At 49.3% G+C, this 23,473-nt stretch overlaps 1 protein-coding gene across 2 annotated transcripts; it reads left to right on the forward strand.

Annotated features, from left to right (window-relative positions):
- The first annotated feature begins 3,283 nt into the window (after positions 1–3,283).
- LOC142476758 (uncharacterized) lies at positions 3,284–22,784 on the forward strand. Of its 2 annotated transcripts, XM_075581926.1 has the most exons (3): positions 3,285–4,123; positions 11,981–12,170; positions 16,279–22,784. In XM_075581926.1, exon 3 carries the CDS (start codon positions 16,386–16,388, stop codon positions 17,922–17,924), a length of 1,539 nt encoding a protein of 512 aa, XP_075438041.1. In that variant the 5' UTR covers positions 3,285–4,123; positions 11,981–12,170; positions 16,279–16,385; the 3' UTR covers positions 17,925–22,784. The 2 variants fall into 2 exon arrangements, with proteins under 2 accessions (XP_075438042.1, XP_075438041.1); XM_075581927.1 differs by lacking the exon at positions 11,981–12,170 and having other exon boundaries at positions 3,284–4,123.
- Positions 22,785–23,473: the final 689 nt, after the last annotated feature.

Consider the following 23,473-nt stretch of genomic DNA (forward strand, 5'->3'; position numbering starts at 1 on the left):
ACACCAAAAATATACAAAATAAAGAAAGAATAAAGCTGATTCCTTACCAAATGCCTGGGAGCTCTGCACACACACGCTTCTCAATGGAAGGAGAAGCAGGCTGCAGTCTAATTGCAGAAGTAGGTGATGCTGATTGCAGAAACAAGGGGGGAGTTGTCTAGAAGCTGCAAGGCTTTGTAAGGAAAAGGTTTCAGCAAAACCCAGGAGCGGATTCCTTACAGTTTCCTATGAATAATCAAAAGTTTGATTAATTCAAACGAACAATGATCCAATTGTTGATTCCATTAATTAATGAATGTCTCATTTGTAGTATCCACAGTGGGTGTTTTAAATAGTCTCAATCCCCTAGGAATTCTTTTAACAGAAATGTACTTTTCTAAAGTGACAATATCCCAAGAATATTTAACATCCTTAACAAGAAGCTTTTCAAGTGCAAAAAAGTTAATCAGAGAGGTTGTCAATTTCTACTAAGGTATTGTCAATGATTTTGTCTTCATCAAAGATATTAAAAACATTAAAACCTCTCAGTGCCCTCATGTTAAAGATACTACACTGATATTCCTCCATAGTGATAAACTGTCAGTGTTACAAATGCAGCAACCTAATGTGTGTATAAAATACAAAGGAAAGATAAAGGTGTGCAAAATATAAAAACAAACAGATTTATTAGGATACTAGTGGATGCTGCTACACTGTGTAGGAAACACACAACTCCAGTAAATATAAAGGAAAGAAAAAAAACTAATGGCGCAAACCACTGTAAACCATGTTTAAACGAATAAACACTTGTAGGGATATGGTATTATGAAAGTCCAATCTGTAGAATCCAAAGCGGGGAGAAACCTAGAAATAAGAAAAATAGCTAAATATGGTGAAGTAAGTATGTTTATGTAACGCTTGCGCTACCCACAAACAAGGCAAGACCCCGGCACTGAGATGGGAAGGTACAAAGCCACGCACCCACAGCAGCGAAAGCGTGCCTGGAAGGCGAATTGTCTAGCGTTGCCGGGTCTGGGTTGGAGAGAGAGGGTTAATTGGTATACTTGCAGGTCATGGTATTGGAGAGAGTAGAATCGTAGAAGTCCGTTAGCCGTGGTCTGGGATTATAAATGGGCGGATAGTCCAGGTCCGTTAGCCCTGTTCAGGGGTTGGAGAAGTTGTCGTAGTCATGGGTAAGCCGAGGTCAATATCCAGAGGGGGTCCACTTACAAGCCGGGTCGGTACACAAGAGCTTATTCTGAAAGACAAGACTGGAACAAGGCAAGGCACAACTGTAGGAGGCAGCGAGGCTACACCGAATAATGCTGAGCACTGACTGAGAGCAGGAGCAGGGTATATGTAGGCAGACAGAACCAATGAGCGGAGGCGCGGCCCCAGCGGAAGCTGGGATAGGCTGCAGGAGACAAGAGGCACTAATAATGCTTGACACGCAGCTGGGGATCGGTGCACGTCATTACGTGCGCACGTCGTGCGTGAGGGCCGCACGGCGTATTCGGGGCGGAGCCAAGCTCCGTGGCAGGGATTGAAGAGCTGCGGGTGCACGCGCACTCTGTAATCAGAGCTGGGATGCGCGCACGAGCGGAGAGTGGAGCAGAGGTAGCAGCAGCCTTAGGTAAAGAAGGAACACGTCACAAAGGACGTGTTCCCCGATTCCTCACAGTTTAGTGACACACAGCACAAGCACAAATTTTACTTACGAAAGTGGTAGATAATAATGTGTGTGTGCATGTGTGTGTGTGCATGTGTGTGTGCATGTGTGCATGTGCATGTGCGTGTGTGCATTGTTTGTGTGTGTATGTGTATGCATGTGTGTGTATGTGTATGCATGTATGTGCATGTGTGTGTGTGTGTATGTGTATGTGTATGCATGTGTGTGTATGTGTGTGTGTGCGTGCATGTGTGTGTGCATTGTGTGTGTGTGTGTATGCATGTGTATATATATGTGTGTGTGTATATAATGTGTGTGTGTGTGTGTGTGTGTGTATGTGTGCGTGCGTGCGTGCGTGAATATATTTATCAGAGTTGCACAATGTTAATGAATAATTTATTCTCAGAACATGTCATTTTTTTTTTAATTTTTAAATATTATATAATATACACACACACACACACACACGCGCACGCACGCACGCACACACACACATACACACACACAGGTTCCCCAGTGACACACAAACACACAGACCACTTCAAAGTGACACACACACACTGACAGCTACCAAGTGACACACACACCGTGATACACGCCTCCCAAGCGCGCTTGCTGTCTCCTCTGTCAGGACAGCAAAAAGCTCCTGGTAGAGCGAGCGTCAGCAAGCGAGAGCGAGCAGCAGCACCTAAGCGCCCACTATATCCGAGGCCTAAGTCAACGGTTGAGAAAGCATTCACACGTCCTATCACCCAGATTCAACAGCGGCGGGATGATCCTGAGAGAATAACGATTGTGACAAAGTACACCACTGCCAGTGAGTTCTTAAGACAGAGCATTCTGAAACACTGGAAAATTCTGAATAGTGACAGTACAGTACTCGTAAAGAGGTTTGCAGATTGCAACCAAGATTTGCATATCAGAGGGGACAAAATCTTAAGGATTTACTGATTAGTGCAGACAGAAGGGAGGCTTATATTACGCCCCACTTTCTAGGTAACCCTAAGCCAGGGTGCTATCGGTGCTGCAATTGCTCAATCTGCAATAGCCTTAATACAGGTACAGAATTCACCCATCCAAGGAGTGGAAAGAAATATAAAATTAAAGGAAGGATCACTTGCACCACTATGCCTGTCATTTATAAGATCACATGCCCATGTGGCTTATGCTACTTTGGCAAGACTAAAAGTATGCTCAAAACGCGATATATTGAGCATAAAAGCAAGATTAATAATGCAGAAACAGAATTAATAAAACACTGCAGGGAGTTCAGGCATTCAGTGACCTCACTTAAAGTAATGGGTATAGAACAGGTAAAAACAGCATGACAGGTATGGATAAAGATATATTTTTATTGCAACGCGAGGCTTATTGGATATTCACGTTGGATACAGTTTTTCCAAGAGGGCTAAACGATCATTTATCCTTAGGCTGTTTTCTTACTGAACGATGATTCTTTACCTGCTGCTGTTGGAGTTCTCTGATTGGTGTATTGGTTTGTATGTTTGCCTTTCGTTCATATGGGGTATAAAATAACATACACACCTCTGGAGTTTTTTTTTTTTTAAGTATTTTAAAATAAAATACAGATTTTAATTTTTAATTGGAATATACATTGCAGCCTGTGCCTTCCGATTCACTCATAGGGTTAAAACAGACATTTTCTAAGTCTCTTTCTTGTGTACTGATAAACCTCACAGGGAAAGAAGTACAGCGACTCCGGTTACTGATGACATCACTTGCCAATGAATGTGGAAGGAGGAGTGAATGATAAGCACCGCCCCACTACTGGAATGGATGAAGGAAAGAATTACATCATCAGAATGGCAAAATGGAGAGCAGAGACGGCAGGACAACGCGAGGACAGGAACCTACTGATGACATCACAACATCGCGGGATTTGAAGGAGATTTTGGAGCAAATGAGACTGTATATCAGCCTTGTGCATCATCAGAAAGATGGATTGAGACTTAAGGAAGATAATTACATCTATCAGAGACAATTAAGGAGACTTGTGGTGGGGTCTATATATGGAACTTCTCACATGTTATTTATTCATTATGCCTTTTGCTTTTGAGAAAGGCCCCTGAGGGCGAAACGGCAACTATTGGCTAATACATTTTCTATGCAGAAATCCGCAGTGCCCAGGCTTTTCCTTTCATACATGATATTGGGAGAACCTAGCAGAGATTCCTGACCAGGAGCACCGGTATTGATATCATATTTTTTCCCTTGGGGAGTGCAGCATTACCCTTCAAACCATAGGTCTCATCCCCTTTAACATTAACCCCTCTGCTGCTGGTTATTATTATTGCTGTGATTGGCTGCAGCTGGTCACGTGGTCGCTCTAGACCGGAAGCACATGGGCAGCAGGAAGCAATCCCTTCTCAGCCGGGCAGAGAGCAGCAGCAGCGTCTCCCCCACATGCAGCAGCTGGGAGGGGCCGGGAGAGTCAGGCAGGATCCCCCCTCTGCGGTGAGTGTCCGGACGCCCCCCTCTCCCCCTCCCTCTATTTACTGAAATACAGCTTATAATTGCCTATATTTGTTTCTTATACATTGTACCATTGTTTTTTATCTTCGTAATATATCAATACATCAGGGAATTTGCTTGCCCTGTTTTAATAAAATTGTTCAACATATATTTGTGTGTGTGTGTGTGTGTGTGTGTGTGCGTGTGCGTGTGCGTGTGTGTGTGTGTGTGTGTGTGTATGTATGTATGTATAGAAGAGAAGGTGAAGTATGCTTTATATGTTAAACTGGATCTAAAATTATGTAGAGACCTTGTGGATAGAAATTCAGCGGAGGTAAAAATACAAAGAAAATGTTTGTAGAGATATGCTATAAACCTGCGGTGCGCAAAGTGGGGGCGCTAGATTGTCTGGGGGGCCCGCGGGTGTTAGAGAGGCCCCGCAACGTGACGACACACGACCCTGCAACGTAATTTGACGCCGGGGCCGTGCGGGGGTATGGGGCGCAAGCCGGAGGGGAGAGGAGATGGGGGACGCATGAAGATAAGTTTGTGCACCCCTGCTATAAACCACCAAATATCTGGGGATTGAGGAAGCTAAAATACTGTTGCAAATGGAGAAGGCATCAAAACTAGGTCATGTTTGCATAATGGGTGATTTTAATTATCCAGACGTAGACTGGGGCAATGAGATTAGCATTACAGCCAAAGGAAACAGTTTTTTGGGAGTGCTTAAAGACAATTATATGACCCAAATTATTGAGGAACCAACAAGGAGAGGGGCAGTACTGGATTTGGCAATATCAAACAAGGTAGAAGTAATGTCAAATATTCAAGTCCTGGAATATTTGGGTAACAGTGATCATAACATGGTCTCATCTATATATAAGTCTCAAATAATGTTTGTGTGTGTATGTCTGCTGGACAGCTCATTGGCCTGCGGGCCAGGCAGGGAGGAGCCAGGCAGGGAGAAGAGACACACACGCACACTCTCCTCACACCATGACCACGTGCGCCTCTGACCAACACCGCACACTGTGAGAGAGCACGCACACACACCACCCCCCCTCTCCCAGTGGCCGTCACTCTCCCCCGTCAGCCGGACCGCAGCTCACCTTCCCCCCTCCTGGTGGCTGTCACTCTCCCCCCTCCTGGTGGCTGTCACTCTCCCCCCTCAGCTGGACAGACCCCGCACCTTCCCTGCTGCAAGCTTCCCGGTAGCTCGCGCTCACAGGTGCAGAGAGGGGGTAAATGCGCAGCGCTCCCCGGACGGGAGGAGGGAGAGCAGAGAACGGCTAAGCGCGCGACAATCGGAGGAGCGTGGGAGAGACGAGCGGTGCTGTGAGTCCTGGCAGAGGGGAGGGGGCTTTGTGGTCTGTACCTTCGGAAGAATACAGGGGAGGGGGCTTTGTGGTCCTGTAATAGGGGAGGGGGCTTTGTGTGTGTGGTGGTGGGGGGGGTAGGATGGACAGTGTGTGTGTGGGGGGGGGGCAGTGTGTATGTGGGGGGACCACAGTGTGTGTCGGGGGGACAGTGTGTGTGTGGGGGGGGGGATAGTGTGTGTGTGTGGGGGGGGGGGACAGTGTGTGTGTGGGGGGGACAGTGTGTGTGTGTGTTGGGAAGGACGGCAGTGTGTGTGGGAAGGACGGCAGTGTGTGTGGGAAGGACGGCAGTGTGTGTGGGGGGGGCAGTGTGTGTGTGTGGGGGGGGGGCAGTGTGTGTGTGGGGGGGGGGGGCAGTGTGTGTGTGGGGGGGGGGCAGTGTGTGTGTGGGGGGGGGCAGTGTGTGTGTGGGGGGGGGCAGTGTGTGTGTGGGGGGGGGGGGGCAGTGTGTGTGTGTGTGGGGGGGGGGGCAGTGTGTGTGTGGGGGGGGGGGCAGTGTGTGTGTGGGGGGGGGGCAGTGTGTGTGTGGGGGGGGGGCAGTGTGTGTGTGGGGGGGGGGCAGTGTGTGTGTGGGGGGGGGCAGTGTGTGTGTGTGGGGGGGGGGCAGTGTGTGTGTGTGGGGGGGGGGCAGTGTGTGTGTGGGGGGGGGCAGTGTGTGTGTGGGGGGGGCAGTGTGTGTGTGGGGGGGGGCAGTGTGTGTGTGGGGGGGGGCAGTGTGTGTGTGGGGGGGGGGGCAGTGTGTGGGGGGGGGGGGGCAGTGTGTGTGGGGGGGGGGCAGTGTGTGTGGGGGGGGGGCAGTGTGTGTGTGGGGGGGGGGGCAGTGTGTGTGGGGGGGGGGGCAGTGTGTGTGGGGGGGGGGGCAGTGTGTGTGGGGGGGGGGGCAGTGTGTGTGGGGGGGGGGCAGTGTGTGTGGGGGGGGGGCAGTGTGTGTGGGGGGGGGGGCAGTGTGTGTGGGGGGGGGGGGCAGTGTGTGTGGGGGGGGGGGCAGTGTGTGTGGGGGGGGGGCAGTGTGTGTGGGGGGGGGGGCAGTGTGTGTGGGGGGGGGGCAGTGTGTGTGGGGGGGGGGGCAGTGTGTGTGGGGGGGGGGCAGTGTGTGTGGGGGGGGGGGCAGTGTGTGTGGGGGGGGGGCAGTGTGTGTGGGGGGGGGGCAGTGTGTGTGGGGGGGGGGGGGCAGTGTGTGTGGGGGGGGGGGGCAGTGTGTGTGGGGGGGGGGGGGCAGTGTGTGTGGGGGGGGGGGGGCAGTGTGTGTGGGGGGGGGGCAGTGTGTGTGGGGGGGGGGGCAGTGTGTGTGGGGGGGGGGGGGCAGTGTGTGTGGGGGGGGGGGGGGGGCAGTGTGTGTGGGGGGGGGGGCAGTGTGTGTGGGGGGGGGGGCAGTGTGTGTGGGGGGGGGGGGGCAGTGTGTGTGGGGGGGGGGGCAGTGTGTGTGGGGGGGGGGGGGCAGTGTGTGTGGGGGGGGGGGGGGCAGTGTGTGTGGGGGGGGGGGGGCAGTGTGTGTGGGGGGGGGGGGCAGTGTGTGTGGGGGGGGGGGCAGTGTGTGTGGGGGGGGGGGGGGCAGTGTGTGTGGGGGGGGGGGGCAGTGTGTGTGGGGGGGGGGGGGGGCAGTGTGTGTGGGGGGGGGGGCAGTGTGTGTGGGGGGGGGCAGTGTGTGTGGGGGGGGGGCAGTGTGTGTGGGGGGGGGGCAGTGTGTGTGGGGGGGGGGCAGTGTGTGTGGGGGGGGGGCAGTGTGTGTGGGGGGGGGGGCAGTGTGTGTGGGGGGGGGGCAGTGTGTGTGGGGGGGGGGCAGTGTGTGTGTGGTGTGGGGGGGCAGTGTGTGTGTGGTGTGGGGGGGGCAGTGTGTGTGTGTGGTGGGGGGGCAGTGTGTGTGTGTGGTGTGGGGGGGCAGTGTGTGTGTGTGGTGTGGGGGGGCAGTGTGTGTGTGTGGTGTGGGGGGGCAGTGTGTGTGTGTGGTGTGGGGGGGCAGTGTGTGTGTGGTGTGGGGGGGCAGTGTGTGTGGTGTGGGGGCAGTGTGTGTGTGTGTGGGGGGGCAGTGTGTGTGTGTGGGGGGGGCAGTGTGTGTGTGTGTGTGGGGGGGCAGTGTGTTGGGGGGGGGGCAGTGTGTTGGGGGGGGGCAGTGTGTGGGGTGGGGGGGGGCAGTGTGTGGGGTGGGGGGGGGCAGTGTGTGGGGTGGGGGGGGGCAGGTGTGGGGTGGGGGGGGGCAGTGTGTGGGGTGGGGGGGGGGCAGTGTGTGGGGTGGGGGGGGGCAGTGTGTGGGGTGGGGGGGGGCAGTGTGTGGGGTGGGGGGGGCAGTGTGTGGGGTGGGGGGGGCAGTGTGTGGGGTGGGGGGGGCAGTGTGTGGGGTGGGGGGGGCAGTGTGTGGGGTGGGGGGGGGCAGTGTGTGGGGTGGGGGGGGCAGTGTGTGGGGTGGGGGGGGCAGTGTGTGGGGTGGGGGGGCAGTGTGTGGGGTGGGGGGGCAGTGTGTGGGGTGGGGGGGCAGTGTGTGTGGGTGTGGGGGGGCAGTGTGTGTGTGATGTGGGGGGGCAGTGTGTGTGTGGTGTGGGGGGGCAGTGTGTGTGTGGTGTGGGGGGGCAGTGTGTGTGTGATGTGGGGGGGCAGTGTGTGTGTGATGTGGGGGGGCAGTGTGTGTGTGATGTGGGGGGGCAGTGTGTGTGTGGTGTGGGGGGGCAGTGTGTGTGTGGTGTGGGGGGGCAGTGTGTGTGTGGTGTGGGGGGGCAGTGTGTGTGTGGTGTGGGGGGGCAGTGTGTGTGTGGGGGGGGGGGGCAGTGTGTGTGTGGGGGGGGGGCAGTGTGTGTGTGGGGGGGGGGGCAGTGTGTGTGTGGGGGGGGGGCAGTGTGTGTGTGGGGGGGGGGGCAGTGTGTGTGTGGGGGGGGGGGGCAGTGTGTGTGTGGGGGGGGGGGCAGTGTGTGTGTGGGGGGGGGGGCAGTGTGTGTGTGGGGGGGGGGGCAGTGTGTGTGTGGGGGGGGGGGCAGTGTGTGTGTGGGGGGGGGGCAGTGTGTGTGTGTGGGGGGGGGGGCAGTGTGTGTGTGTGTGGGGGGGGGGCAGTGTGTGTGTGTGTGGGGGGGGGCAGTGTGTGTGGTGGGGGGGGGCAGTGTGTGTGTGGTGGGGGGGGGCAGTGTGTGTGTGGTGGGGGGGGGCAGTGTGTGTGTGGTGGGGGGGGGCAGTGTGTGTGTGGTGGGGGGGGGCAGTGTGTGTGTGGTGGGGGGGGGGCAGTGTGTGTGTGGTGGGGGGGGGCAGTGTGTGTGTGGTGGGGGGGGGCAGTGTGTGTGGGGGGGGCAGTGTGTGTGGGGGGGGCAGTGTGTGTGTGGTGGGGGGGGCAGTGTGTGTGTGGTGGGGGGGGGCAGTGTGTGTGTGGTGGGGGGGGGGCAGTGTGTGTGGGTGGGGGGGGCAGTGTGTGTGGGGGGGGGGGGGCAGTGTGTGTGGGGGGGGGGGGGGCAGTGTGTGTGGGGGGGGGGGGCAGTGTGTGTGGGGGGGGGGGGCAGTGTGTGTGGGGGGGGGGGGCAGTGTGTGTGGGGGGGGGGGCAGTGTGTGTGGGGGGGGGGGCAGTGTGTGTGGGGGGGGGGCAGTGTGTGTGGGGGGGGGGGCAGTGTGTGTGGGGGGGGGGGGGCAGTGTGTGTGGGGGGGGGGGCAGTGTGTGGGGGGGGGGGCAGTGTGTGGGGGGGGGGGGCAGTGTGTGGGGGGGGGGGGGGCAGTGTGTGGGGGGGGGGGGGGCAGTGTGTGTGGGGGGGGGGGGGCAGTGTGTGTGGGGGGGGGGGGCAGTGTGTGTGGGGGGAGGGGGGGCAGTGTGTGTGTGTGGGGGGGGGCAGTGTGTGTGTGGGGGGGCAGTGTGTGTGTGTGGGGGGGGGCAGTGTGGGGGACGACAGTGTGTGTGGGGGACCGTGTGTGTGGTGTGTGTGTGTGTGTGTAGGGGGGGGAACACAAACAGCGAGGGCGGAGCATAGAAACAGACAGGGGGCGTGGAGAGAGAGGGGGAGCGGGAAATTGTACTCCCGGGCAACGCCGGGTCTCTCAGCTAGTGTTAAATAAAGGATCAAAAAACAGATAACTTGGGTTCAACAAGGTTACATTGGGATTAAGTTTGTTCAGGGAAAAATGTAGAAGATAATGGGCAGTAATTAAAACATTGTTAGAAAAGCACACTCATCAGTGTATACCTTTGGGTAATAAGTATAAAATAAATAAGTCAAAACCAATGTGGCTAAATAAACAGGTAGGGGAGGAAATGGAAAAGAAGAGGTATGCGTTAAGATTCTTGAAGTCAGAAGGGACGGAGACATCGTATCAGAATTATAAGGAATGTAACAAAAACTGCAAAGGGCAATAAATTAGCAAAAATGGATAATGAAAAAAGGATTGCAATAGAAAGTAAGATGAACCCTAAAAAGTTCTTTAAGTACCTTAATGAGAAAATAAAATATAGTAGCAGATTATTGGAGATTATGAAAAAGCAGAGGTATTAAACAAATTCTTTGCCTCTGTGTTTACCAGGGAAGAATCAAGTTCAATAGTAGTGCTGCAGGAGGAAGCCACAACCTTCATATTAATGAACAATTGGTTAACTGAGGAAGAAGTTCATAAGCGGCTTGAAAAAATTAAAGTAAATAAGGCACCTGGCCCCGATGGCATACATCCAAGAGTTCTCACAAGTTAAGCTCAGTAATAGCCAAACCATTACATTTAATATTCAAGGGGTCCATTTCCACAGGCTCAGTACCACAAGATTGGCGTAAAGCAGATGTGATGCCTTTATTTAAAAAGGGAGCTAGATCAAAACCGGGGAATTATAGACCTGTAAGCCTGACTCAATAGTGGGGAAGCTACTTGAAGATTTAATACGGCATAATATTCAGGAATACCTAATGGAAAACAAAATTAGTAAGCATGGATTTATGAAGGATAGATCATGCCAAACTAACCTTATTTGTTTCTTTGAGGAGGTAAGTAGGAATTTAGACCAGGGTAATGCAGTTGATGTGGTCTACTTAGATTTTGCCAAGGCTTTTGATATGGTTCCACACACAAGGTTGGTGCACAAAATAAAGCAAATATATGCACCTGGATTGAAATTTAGTTGTCGGATAGACAACAGAGGGTTGTCATAAATGGAACTATTGCAGGTTGGGCTAAGGTCATGAGTGGAGTACCTCAGGTATTGGTACTGGGACCCCTGCTTTTTAACTTGTTTAGTAATGACCTTGAGGTTGTTCATCGAGAGCAAAGTCTCCATCTTGCAGATGATACTTAATTGTGTAAGGTAGTAGAATCAGAGCAGGATGTAATTTCTCTCCAGAAGGACTTGGAGAGACTGGAAACTTGGGCAGGTAAATGGCAGAACATGTTTAATACAGATAATGTTAGGTTATGCATTTGGGAAGCAAGAATATAATATTGAATACATTGTATTATAAAAAAATGTAATGTGAAAGTTATTTATTTTAATCCTTCACACCTGAGTAGACAATATTTTTGGTCTGTTTTTTAATATCGGCGAGGACAAACAGGTTTTTAGGGAGGAGGGGAGGGAGATGTAGAGCGGGGAAGATTTGTCTCTGTGTGTGTCTGTGTCTTTCTGTGTGTGTGTCTGTGTCTCCCCCTGCTGCCGGCACATCTCCCCGCCCCCTCACTCCCCCCCCCCTGCTGCCGCACATCTCCCCGCGCTGCTGCGCATCTCCCCTCGCTGCCAGGACATCTACGTCGTGCCATTTGTGAGATTTCGATGCTTCGGACATACAAACAAACAAACAAACAAACGGAATCTAACTTAGAAATATAGTATAGATTAGTAAGACCAAACCTGAATATGGAGTCCAATTTTGGGTACCACTCCTTAGTAAAGACATTATGGAACTAGAGAGTGCAGAGAAGAGCCACCAAATTAATAAAGGGGATGGACAATCTAACTTTTGAGGAGAGGCTAGCTAAATTAGATCTACAGTATTTACATTATAAAAGAGGCGTCTAGGAGGGGATATGATAACTATATACAAATATATTCGAGGACAGTACAGAGAGCTTTCAAAAGAACTATTTATCCCAAGGACAGTACAGAGGACTCGGGTCATCCCTTGAGGGTGGAGAAAAGGAGATTTCACCAGCAACAAAGGAAAGGGTTCTTTACAGTAAGGCAGTTAAAATGTGGAATTCATTACCCATGGAGACTGTGAAACATGGAAGGATGTTGATCCAGGGAGTAATCCGATTGCCAATTCTGGAGTCGGAAGGAATGTATTTTTTCCTTATGATATATCATTGGATGGTATGTCACTGGGGTTTTTGTTTGCCTTCCTCTGGATCAATAAGTAAGTATAGATATAGGATAAAGTATCTGTTCTCTAAATTTAGCATAGGTTGAACTTGATGGACGTATGTATTTTTTCAACCTCATCTACTATATAACTATGTAACTATTAACAACTTGTATCTTTTTTCAGCTCTTCTTTTATAAAATAGACATTACTTTGAGACCTCACTAACTGTCCCAATTTAGGTTTGTAAATTGTGTGAGAAACGAGGAAGAACAGAACCTTGTGGCGTTGCAGGACCACAGGAAAATCTACTACAGAACCTGCACAGACCTCCCCCCACACACAGAGCTCCTGCTCTGGTATGGAGATGAATATGGGAAAGAGCTTGGTATGAAGTGGGGTACGCTGTGGAAAAGTAACGCGCAGCACCAGGTAATCAGGAATGTGTGTGTTTTATGGTTTTTACATCTCTATTGTCTTATTACTGATGTTGAATTGTAAATAGTGATAGATCTGCATACACCATTACAGGTCAACTAGAACTTAATATCACTAAACCTGACTTGAGTCAAAGGGCCGGATACATCAAGCTGCAGTAACCAAAATGCCGTATTTACGCCAATAAAAAAGTGCCTTATTATTATTATCAAACAATGAATCAGCGTTGCAACGCCAAAATAAAGCACTTTTAATTGGACCGTTAAAAGCATCAAATCCGATACAAAACAGGCATAATATCACATTTTCAAGTAAAAAGGCCATACGTCAAGTTCCGATATTATTGGAACAGGATGAACGGCAGAAATACCGCAAATATTTTAACACCTACTGCAGCCCTGTCTTTTCTATGTATATAATGGCCAATATACTGCCCATTATATACATAGGCAAGATAAGCTAAACCAACATGGAATAGATGATAAAATAGTTATTAAAATACATTACAGTACATGTTAACCCCTTAGTAGTCCATGGGTCAACAAGTCACCGGTTTCTGCTGCTAGCTGCTCCAGGGGAGGTTAACTCCCTGTAGGCTGGAAAGCACCTTTTGTAGCACCACATTCTAGCAGATAGACAGTGACTGTAATATATATATTAATATAGACCGTGACTGTAATATATATATTAATATATATATTACAGTCACTGTCTATCTGCTAGAATGTGTGCTACAAAGGTGCTTTCCAGCCTACAGGGAGTTAACCTCCCCTGGAGCAGCTAGCAGCAGAAACCGGTGACTTGTTGACCCATGGACTACTAAGGGTTAACATGTACTGTAATGTATTTTAATAACTATTTTATCATCTATTCCATGTTGGTTTAGCTTATCTTGCCTATGTATATAATGGGCAGTATATTGGCCATTATATACATAGAAAAGACAGGGCTGCAGTAGGTGTTAAAATATTTGCGGTATTTCTGCCGTTCATCCTGTTCCAATAAATATATATATATATATATATATATATATATATATATATATATATATATATATATATATATATATATATATATATATATATATATATATATATATATATATATATATATATATATATATATATATATATATACACAAATTGTAAATACAACTGTATGCTCATCTGCATATCTTAGGCAGGTCTGCAACCCCACCTTTCCCCATTATCACCCAGCACACCGCACTTCCACTGCAGCAAGGGATTCTGGGAAATGACATGCAAATGAGCACACAGTGCCACTTTTTGCTTCAAAAACCATTTTTAACATGGTTTCCCTATAGGCTTAAGCTTGCTGCATGGTCACAGCTTTGAGCACAGCCAGGGTTAAGGTGCATACCCAGAAAACCACCCACAGACAGCTGTTTTGACCTTAATTGGGTCTCATCAGTGTGGGGCATATATATATATATATACAGTGCTTGACAAATCACCCAAAAATCTACTCGCCGAACCAAAAAATCTACTCGCCACCTAGTCCGCCCCGCTTTTTAAAAAATACATAAATAAAATAAATTGAATAAATTCCTAGTAAGAACATTCGTTTTGACATAGGTTTATTTATTGTATTACATTGTACTACAATTAGTCCTTGTTACGTGTGTGTGTGTGTGTGTGTGTGTGTGTGTGTGTGTGTGTGTGTGTGTGTGTGTGTGTGTGTGTGTGTGTGTGTGTGTGTGTGTGTGTGTGTGTGTGTGTGTGTGTGTGTGTGTGTGTGTGTGTGTGTGTGTGTGTGTATAAATGTCGGATCTAGAAAAAAAAGCCAGAAGTGAATGACTAGTTTCCAGCACCCCTTAACCAGTGTCTGGATGCCCCCGCTTCACAATATTTAAAGCAGCAATCCCGCCTGGGATCTTACCTGATCCGCAGTCCTTCAATGTCCAGGTACTCTCATTCCCGCAATGTTATACATTGGAGGGGAGATGTTCCCTACCTGTCTTCTGGGTTAGGGAGGATACCAATGTCTCCCGTGTGAAGCTTCAGTCAGAGCTGGAAGAAAGCAGTATAGGTTATTTCGGTGTAGTATAGGGCAGTTAAGATATACAGGGTAAAAAAGATATCCAGATCGAGAGTGTGAGGCAGAGACAGAGAGGGGAGAGAGACAGAGAGGGGAGAGAGACAGAGAGGGGAGAGAGACAGAGAGGGGAGAGAGACAGAGAGGGGAGAGAGACAGAGAGGGGAGAGAGACAGAGAGGGGAGAGAGACAGAGAGGGGAGAGAGACAGAGAGGGGAGAGAGACAGAGAGGGGAGAGAGACAGAGAGGGGAGAGAGACAGAGAGACTTTTGACTGACTGGTGGAGGGGGGGTGACTGACTGGGGGGTGTCCTGCACACACATTCTGGTGTCCTGCACACACATTCTGGTGTCCTGCACACACACATTCTCTCTCATACCCATACACACACGGGAAGGGACGTGCGCCAGAGGGGAGAAACACCCCGCTACTTCCGCCCGCCCGAGCACCGAGGAGAGAGAATCACTGGCAACTGCAACATCTTCAGACCCGCGCGGGCAGCGGGAACACAGGAGGGGGGGGGGGGGAAAGAAACACCCCGGCCACTACAGCATGTTCCAACCCGCGCGGACAGCAGGAACATCGGAGAGGGGGGGGGGGCGAGAAACACCCCGGCCATTACGAGACCCGCGCTGGCAGCGGGAACACCGGAGGGGGAGGGGGGTGAGAAACACCCCGGCCACTACGTGACCCGCGCGGGCAGCGGGAACACCGGAGGGGTGGGGGTTGAGAAACACCCCGGCCAGTACAGTATGTGGCCCGCGCTGGCAGCAGGAACACCGGAGGGGGGGGGGGCGGCGAGAAACACCCCGGCCAGTACAGTATGTGACCCGCGCGGGCAGCGGGAACACCGGAGGGGGGAGGGGGGTAAGAAACATCCCGGACAGTACAGTATGTGACCCGCGCGGACCGGAGGGGGGGGAGGGAAAACCCCCGGCTTTTACAGTATGTTCCGAACCGCGCGGGTAGCGGGAGCACCGGAGAGAGGGGGAAGAATATATCATTATATACAGTATATAAATATTTAAAGTGCATTAAATTCCCCCCACCTGAAGAATCTGTCCAAACACCTCCATGACCGGATCAGTAAATTGTAAATTATAGGAGCTGACACAATTATACAGGAGGATATGAGGAGGAAGAGGAGCAACAGACACGCCCGCACTCAACCCCTCCCCCCCCCCATTACTTGCCCATGCAGAAAGGGCGGTTAGAAGTCCTGGCAACTCCATCCTGCGTCACAGCCAATCAGCTACGAATTTTTATTTTTCGATTTTTTTTTTTTCCCTGAACAGGGGATTTTTTTTTTGTGCAGAGAAGGGAAAGGGTTACTGGCCACGAGCCAATATCCGATCGCAGCTGGCGAGTTGGCGACCGGGTTTGTCGAGCACTGTGTAATATATATATATATATATATTATATTTTAATAACATGCAATGTTTGTATGGGGGAAAATCAGTAACACAAGTACAGACTCCTTGTTCCCTAAAAATGTTTTAACTTTTAAACAATTGTATTAAAAAAGGTATAACTTAATTAAGTCTGAATAACATCTGTGATGTCAAATACAATAATTGGGCATTTGGTTCCTGATTTAACAATGGATATTTAGCAGAAAGTTGGTCATCCTATAACTATTAGAGACCTGGTACATGGTGCGGTAACGGGAACACCCGGTGACTGATATGTGAGCTTCTAATGAGACACGTTTTCTATTAATTGTACAAACATTTTTAATCATACCTTCACAACTGAAACTATCGACTTACTATCTATCAAAGGATTTGACAAGATTTCTTCCACTTTAATTGGTGTTTTGCAGCTACTGAGATTTCCTTTTAAATATTATGATCTACTTTAAATGTATGATCCACTACATCTGCTCTCCGGCCCTAATGCTGCACATGTTGTGCTAAACCCTTCATTTTTACAATGTACGTCTACAGTTTACTTTCATCCTGAACTTTTTGTGATATGCCAACTTACCTCTCCTGCATGGCCTTTTGTAAGACAGTTTGTGTAACAGTGACTTTTTTGTCTCATCTAGTACAAAGCCAAGCACCAATAACCCACCCATGCCAACACTGCAAGGTTGCTTTTAGCAGTCCGGATTACCTCCTCAAACATCTGAAGTTCAAACACCCAGCTGAGTATATGGAAAAGATGAGGACAGAACAATCTTGCAACATTCTAATAAATAGGACAGAAAATGCATCTTTCAACCCGTCAATGCAATTAATAAACAATGTAACTGCTTCTCATCCCAAAAGATATATATTAGCAGCTGCCAAAGGAAAAGATCTTGGAGAAAGTGGGAAGAGTCTGACTTGGTTATCAGATCAGATCCTACAGAAGAGGACACACACAGGGGAGAGACCACATGTATGTGGGGAATGTGGGAAGGGATTTAGTCGGTTAGCCAATTTGAACATACACAAGAGGATACATACAGGGGAGAGACCGCATGTATGTGGGGAATGTGGGAAGGGATTTAGTGTGTTATCTCACCTGAACACACACGAGAGGACACACACAGGGGAGAGACCGCATGTATGTAGGGAATGTGGGAAGGGATTTAGTGTGTTATCCAGCCTGAACACACACAAGAGGACACACACAGGGGAGAGACCGCATGTATGTGGGGAATGTGGGAAGGGATTTAGTGTGTTATCCAACCTGACCACACACAAGATGTCACACACAGGGGAGAGACCGCATGTATGTGGGGAATGTGGGAAGGGATTTAGTGTGTTATACCACCTGAACAGACACAAGAGGACACACACAGGGGAGAGACCGCATGTATGTGGGGAATGTGGGAAGGGATTTAGTGTGTTATACCACCTGAACAGACACAAGAGGACACACACAGGGGAGAGACCACATGTATGTGGGGAATGTGGGAAGGGATTTAGTCGGTTAGCCAATTTGAACATACACAAGAGGATACACACAGGGGAGAGACCGCATGTATGTGGGGAATGTGGGAAGGGATTTAGTGTGTTATCTCACCTGAACACACACGAGAGGACACACACAGGGGAGAGACCGCATGTATGTAGGGAATGTGGGAAGGGATTTAGTGTGTTATCCCACCTGAACACACACATGAGGATACACACAGGGGAGAGACCACATGTCTGTGGGGAATGTGGGAAGGGATTTAGTCAGTTATCCAGCCTGAACACACACAAGAGGTCACACACAGGGGAGAGACCGTATGTATGTGGGGAATGTGGGAAGGGATTTAGTCACGTATCCCACCTGAACACACACAAGAGGACACACACAGGGGAGAGACCGCATGTATGTGGGGAATGTGGGAAGGGATTTTGTGTGTTATCCAACCTGAACACACACAAGATGTCACACACAGGGGAGAGACCGCATGTATGTGGGGAATGTGGGAAGGGATTTAGTGTGTTATACCACCTGAACACACACACGAGGACACACACAGGGGAGAGACCGTATGTATGTGGGGAATGTGGGAAGGGATTTAGTGACTTATCCAACCTGGCCAGACACAAGAAGGAACACACAGGGGAGAGACCGCATGTATGTGGGGAATGTGGGAAGGGATTTAGTCGGTTGTCCACCCTGAACACGCACGAGAGGACACACACAGGGGAGAGACCGCATGTACAGTATGTATGGAATGTGGGAAGGGATTTAGTGACTTATCCAGCCTGAACAGACACAAGAAGGGACACACAGCGGAGAGACCGCATGTATGTGGGGAATGTGGGAAGGGATTTAGTGTGTTATCCCACCTGAACACACACACACGAGGACACACACAGGGGAGAGACCATATGTATGTGGGGAATGTGGGAACGGATTTAGTGACTTATCCAACCTGGCAGACACAAGAAGGAACACACAGGGGAGAGACCGCATGTATGTGGGGAATGTGGGAAGGGATTTCATCTGTTTTCCCACCTGAACATACACAAGAGGACACACACAGGGGAGTGACCGCATGTATGTGGAGAATGTGGGAAGGGATTTAGTGTGTTATCCCACCTGAACACACACACGAGGACACACACAGGGGAGAGACCATATGTATGTGGGGAATGTGGGAACGGATTTAGTGACTTATCCAACCTGGCCAGACAGAAGAAGGAACACACAGGGGAGAGACCGCATGTATGTGGGGAATGTGGGAAGGGATTTCATCGGTTTTCCCACCTGAACATACACAAGAGGACACACACACAGGGGAGAGACCGCATGTATGTGGAGAATGTGGGAAAGGATTTGGTCAGTTATCCAGCCTGAACACTCACGAGGACACACACAGGGGAGAGACCTATCTCTAAAGCCAGGCATGTTTAGGCATAACCAGTGACTAACACGTTCACATATAAGTGCACACGTGTATCTGTGTTACGCTAAATCCCAATGAAAATTGACTTTAGTTTATGGTGCATAAAACGAGCATTTTAAAAGGATAAAATGTTATAACATTTTAAATGCAGGTTATTTGTATCATTCTTATTGTATTTTATGTCTTTATTTATATAGCGCCGTTAATGTACATAGCGCTTCACAGTAGTAATACACATGGTAATCAAATAAATAACAGATAATATAAATAACATCATGGGAATAAGTGCTTCAGGCATTAAAGTAACATTAAGGAAGAGGAGTCCCTGCCCCGAGGAGCTTACAGTCTGATTGGTAGGTAGGGAGAACGTACAGAGACAGTAGGAGGGAGTTCTGGTAAATGCGTCTGCAGGGGGCCAAGCTTTATGTATCGTGTTCAGAATATACCCAGAGCTATTCATATGCTTCTTTAAGCAAGTGTGTCAAGTTGGGTCTTAAAGGTGGATAGAGAGGGTGCTAGTCGGGTACTGAGGGGAAGGGCATTCCAGAGGTGTGGGGCAGTTAGTGAAAAAGGTTTAAGGCAGGAGAGGGTTTTAGATACAAAGGGGGTAGAAAGAAGACATCCTTGAGAAGAACGCAAGAGTCTGGATGGTGCATAACCAGAAATTAGGGCTGAGATGTAAGGAGGGGCAGAAGAGTGTAAAGCTTTAAAAGTGAGGAGAAGAATGGAGTGTGAGATGCGGGATTTGATCGGAAGCCAGGAGACTGATTTCATGAGGGGAGATGCTGAGACAGATCTAGGAAAGAGTAGCGTGACTCTGGCAGCAGCGTTTAGGATAGATTGTAGGGGAGACAGGTGACAGGCAGGAAGGCCGGACAGCAGGAGGTTACAGTAATCAAGACGGGAGAGAATGAGGGCCTGAGTCAGAGTTTTAGCAGTCGAGCAACAGAGGAAAAGGCGATCTTTGTTATATTGCGTAGGAAAAAGCGATAGGTTTTAGAAATGTTTTGAATGTGAGGCGCGAATGTGAGAGAGGATTCGAGTGTGACCCCTACGCAGCGTGCTTAGGCTACTGGGTGAATGATCGTAGTTCCAACAGTAATGTGGAAAGAGGTAGTAGGGCCAAGTTTGGGAGGAAGTATGAGGAGCGCTGTTTTAGCCATGTTGAGTTTAAGGCAGGGGAGGGCCATCCAGGATGATATAGCAGAGAGACATTCAGAAACTTTGGTTCATACAGCAGGTGTAAGGTCGGGTGTTGAAAAGTGTTGATTTGTGTGTCGTCAGCATAGAGGTGATAATTAAACCCAGAAGATGTTATTAGGTCACCTAGAGAGAGTGTGTACAGAGAAAAGAGAAGAGGTCCCAGGACAGAGCCCTGGGGTACCCCCACAGAGAGATCAATAGAGGAGGAGGTGTTAGCAGAAGAGACACTGAAAGTACAATGGGAGAGGTAGGGTGAGATCCGGCATAGAGCTTTGTTCCGAATACCAAGAGTATGGAGAATGTGAAGGAGAAGAGGATTCTCCACGGTGTCAAATGCTGCAGAGAGGTCGAGTAATATGAGCAGAGTGTAATGACCTCTGTCTTTGGCAGCATGGAGGTTGTCAGTTATTTTAGTGAAGGCTGTTTCCGTAGAGTGAGCAGTGCGGAAGTCAGATTGTAGAGTGCCTAGGAGAGAATAGGTGTTGAGAAAATGGAGCAAGCGAGAGAATACAAGACGTACAAGGAGTTTAGAGGCAAAAGGCAGGAGGGAGACAAGTCGGTAGTTAGGTAGGTAGGGTCAAGCTTGCTGTTTTTGAGTAATGGTATGATTTGCATGTTTGAAGGAGGATGGAAAGGTTCCTGAGCAGAGGGAGGAATTAAAAATGTGTGTGAGCGTAGGGATTATAGTAGGAGCAAGCGGTTTTAGGAGATGGGAGGGAATGGGGTCAAGAGGGCAAGTGGTCGAGGGAGAAGAAGCGATCAACAGCGACACATCCTCTGAGACAGTGGAAAAAGAGTCAAGGAAGGCAGGAGGAGAGTTAGGAAGAGGTGTAGGATGGGAGGAAGAAACAGGGGATGTTCTGACGTATGGATTCCACCTTTTCCTTAAAATAGTCAGCAAAGTCCTGAGCGGAGATGGAGGAAGGAGAGGCAGCTGAGGGTGGTTTGAGTAGAGTATCAAAGACAGAAAACAGTCGGCGTGGGTTAGACTTGTGCATGTTGATTAGTGAAGAAAAGTAGGCTTGTTTAGCTTGCGAGAGGGCAGAGTTGAAACAGGATAGCATAAATTTGTAGTGAAGGAAGTCTGCGAGAGTATGAGATTTCCTCCAGAGGCGTTCAGAGGAACGAGTGGAGGAACGCAGCATGCGTGTGTGGGAATTAACCCAGTGTCTATGGTTAGAAGGGCGAGTGCGGCAGAGAGAAAGCGGGGCATGTAGATCAAGAGAGGAGGACAAGGCAGAGTTGTAGTTCCTGACCAAGTTGTCGGGGTCTGTAGCAGAGCTGAGAGAGGAGAGGGAGGAGTGTAAAGTGGACTCAAAGTCAGGTAAGTGAATAGAGCGCAGGTTTCTGCAGAACCAGGGGGTAGATGGAGGTGGAGAAGGGGAGAAGCGAGATAGAGAGAATGAGATGAGGTGATGGTCAGAGAGAGGAAAAGGGGAAATGGAGAAATCAGAGAGAGAGAAGTTTTTAGTGAAAACCAGGTCTAAGTAGTGGCCATCCTTGTGGGTGCTGGCTGCAGTCCACTGTTGAAGGCCAAAAGAAGAGGTTAGAGAAAGAAAGCGGGAAGCCCAAGGGAGAGAGGGGTTATCAATGTGGCAATTGATGTCCCCAAGGAGAAGAACAGGGGAGTCTGAGAGAAAGAAAGAGCGCCATGATTCAAAGTGAGAGAAAGGCAGAAGGGGGATGAGTAGAGGTAGGTGGGCGATAGATGACCACCACATGGACAGGGAGAGGAGAGAAGATCTGGACAGTGTGAACCTCAAAGGAGGGAAAAGCAAGAGAGGGGGGAATAGGAAGGGTTCGGTAACGGCAGAGAGAGGAGAGCAGGAGCCCCATGCCTCCACCACTGCCATCTGGACACGGAGTGAGGGAGAAGGAAAGGCCACCATAGGAGAGGGTAGCTTCCAGAGCAGAGTCAGACTGGGTGCGCCAGGTCTCAGTTATAGCAAATAGGAGCAGGAAGTGAGAGAGAAAGAAGTCATTCACAGAGAGGAACTTGTTAGAGAGGGAGCGAGCATTCCAAAGGGCACAGGAGAAAGGGAGAGAGGAGGGAGGGTGGCAGGGGATGGGTATGAGGTTGAAGGGGTTAACACCAGAAGGAGTAGAAGTTGCATGTGGGAGGCGAGGACGAGAGCAAGTAGAAATAAGGCAGGGACCAGGATTGGGAGAGATATCCCCAGAAGCAAGAAGGAGAAGCATGGATAGAAAGAGAATGTGTGAGGATAATTGTAGGGGTGTGTTTTAGTGCAGGGTGTATAGCTGTGTGGTGACAGAGGGCGCAGGTAAGAAAGGAGTTCATGTGAACTGAGAAGTGGGGAAGAAAGGAGAGATGGAGATATATGAATAGAGTTAGAGACATAAGGAGACTGGTGGAAGGAAGGTCATAATTTGAAAATAAGTGAGGTCACAGCAAATATAAAAGTAAAGGTGGCATCACAGCAATAGTGAAGTGTTGAGATGTGCAGTCTGGGATAATATCCTCCTTTCCAACGTAGATCAAATGCAGGAATCAGAAGCAGTAGGTGGTGTCCACTTTTCCACTTCTTTTTGAACTTCCTTTTTAAACTTCATAACTACTTTAAACATATCTGCTTAAAAGAGCATGGCTACAGGCAGCTATGGCTGCTATGAGTTTACTTATATACTTTTACAAAGTCACCTGGCTGGCCTAACAAACTTAATTAGCACATGTGAGGGACGTTAAAGCAAATGGTTTTTCTAAGATGGGTGTTGTCTTGCACAAGTGTGAAAGCTGAATTAAATTAAGACAGCAGGGGGATGATTTGGAGACAGACAATTTGAAATATGTTTTTACCTAAATAGAACTAAATACACAGCAGGGGAGGATATCAGGACAGACAGACAATTTGAAATATGTTTTTACCTGAGGAAAGAGAAGAGATGAGATGAGATCAGTGATTCAATATACCCAACTTCCTTTTTAAACTTCATAACTACTTATTGTACTTTTACTTTCCATGCTGTTGGTTCTAATAAAATGTGCGTTCCTCATTATGCTGAAGCGGTCAGTAGTCTCACTCAGCTGTGAATCGGAATAGTTTCACTGCGACCAATTGGCCGTCGTCGTTAGGCCGCAGACAGACCCTCCACCACCGGCCGCTTCTAATGTAAATTGTATTACTGTTTTGGGTAGGGAATTAATTTAAGGGGTTTTAGGGTAAGCTTAGCAAAGGGTGTTTAAGGACTTGAGGTAGCGTTTTTTAGGGTAAGAGGGGGCTTTGGAAAGAAGGGGTTTAGGGTAGGGGGTTTAGGCACTTACTTTAGTGGTGAAGTTGCCAGTGGTGTGGTGAGTAGTGGCGAAACAGCCACGACCAAATGTCCTAGAATGTCCTGTGAATACTGAGGTGGAGGACAAATACACAGAGCAAGGTCCCAAGTGAGGGACATAAATGCAGCCGCCTTTACATACAGTGTGTCATGTTCCTTTAATATCTCTAGAGACAGCAAGAGCTGATTATCTATTTCACAGGTTACACGTATATATGGCAATATGGAAAATAGCTGAAGCGCTCAAATGCAGGTATATCTCAAAATGATAATAAGCCAGACCACTGTACCAGGGTACTAACAATTGATATAGTACCTATTGTGTCATATAATGGGTACTATCCTCCTGAAGACAGGTGGTGTGTGGTGCAACCCACTCACCATCAGTCTCATTGGCAGGTTCCCCTGAAAAATATAC

This window comes from Ascaphus truei, unplaced genomic scaffold, assembly GCF_040206685.1.
Source record: "Ascaphus truei isolate aAscTru1 unplaced genomic scaffold, aAscTru1.hap1 HAP1_SCAFFOLD_1704, whole genome shotgun sequence".
Classification (NCBI taxonomy): Eukaryota; Metazoa; Chordata; class Amphibia; order Anura; family Ascaphidae; genus Ascaphus; species Ascaphus truei.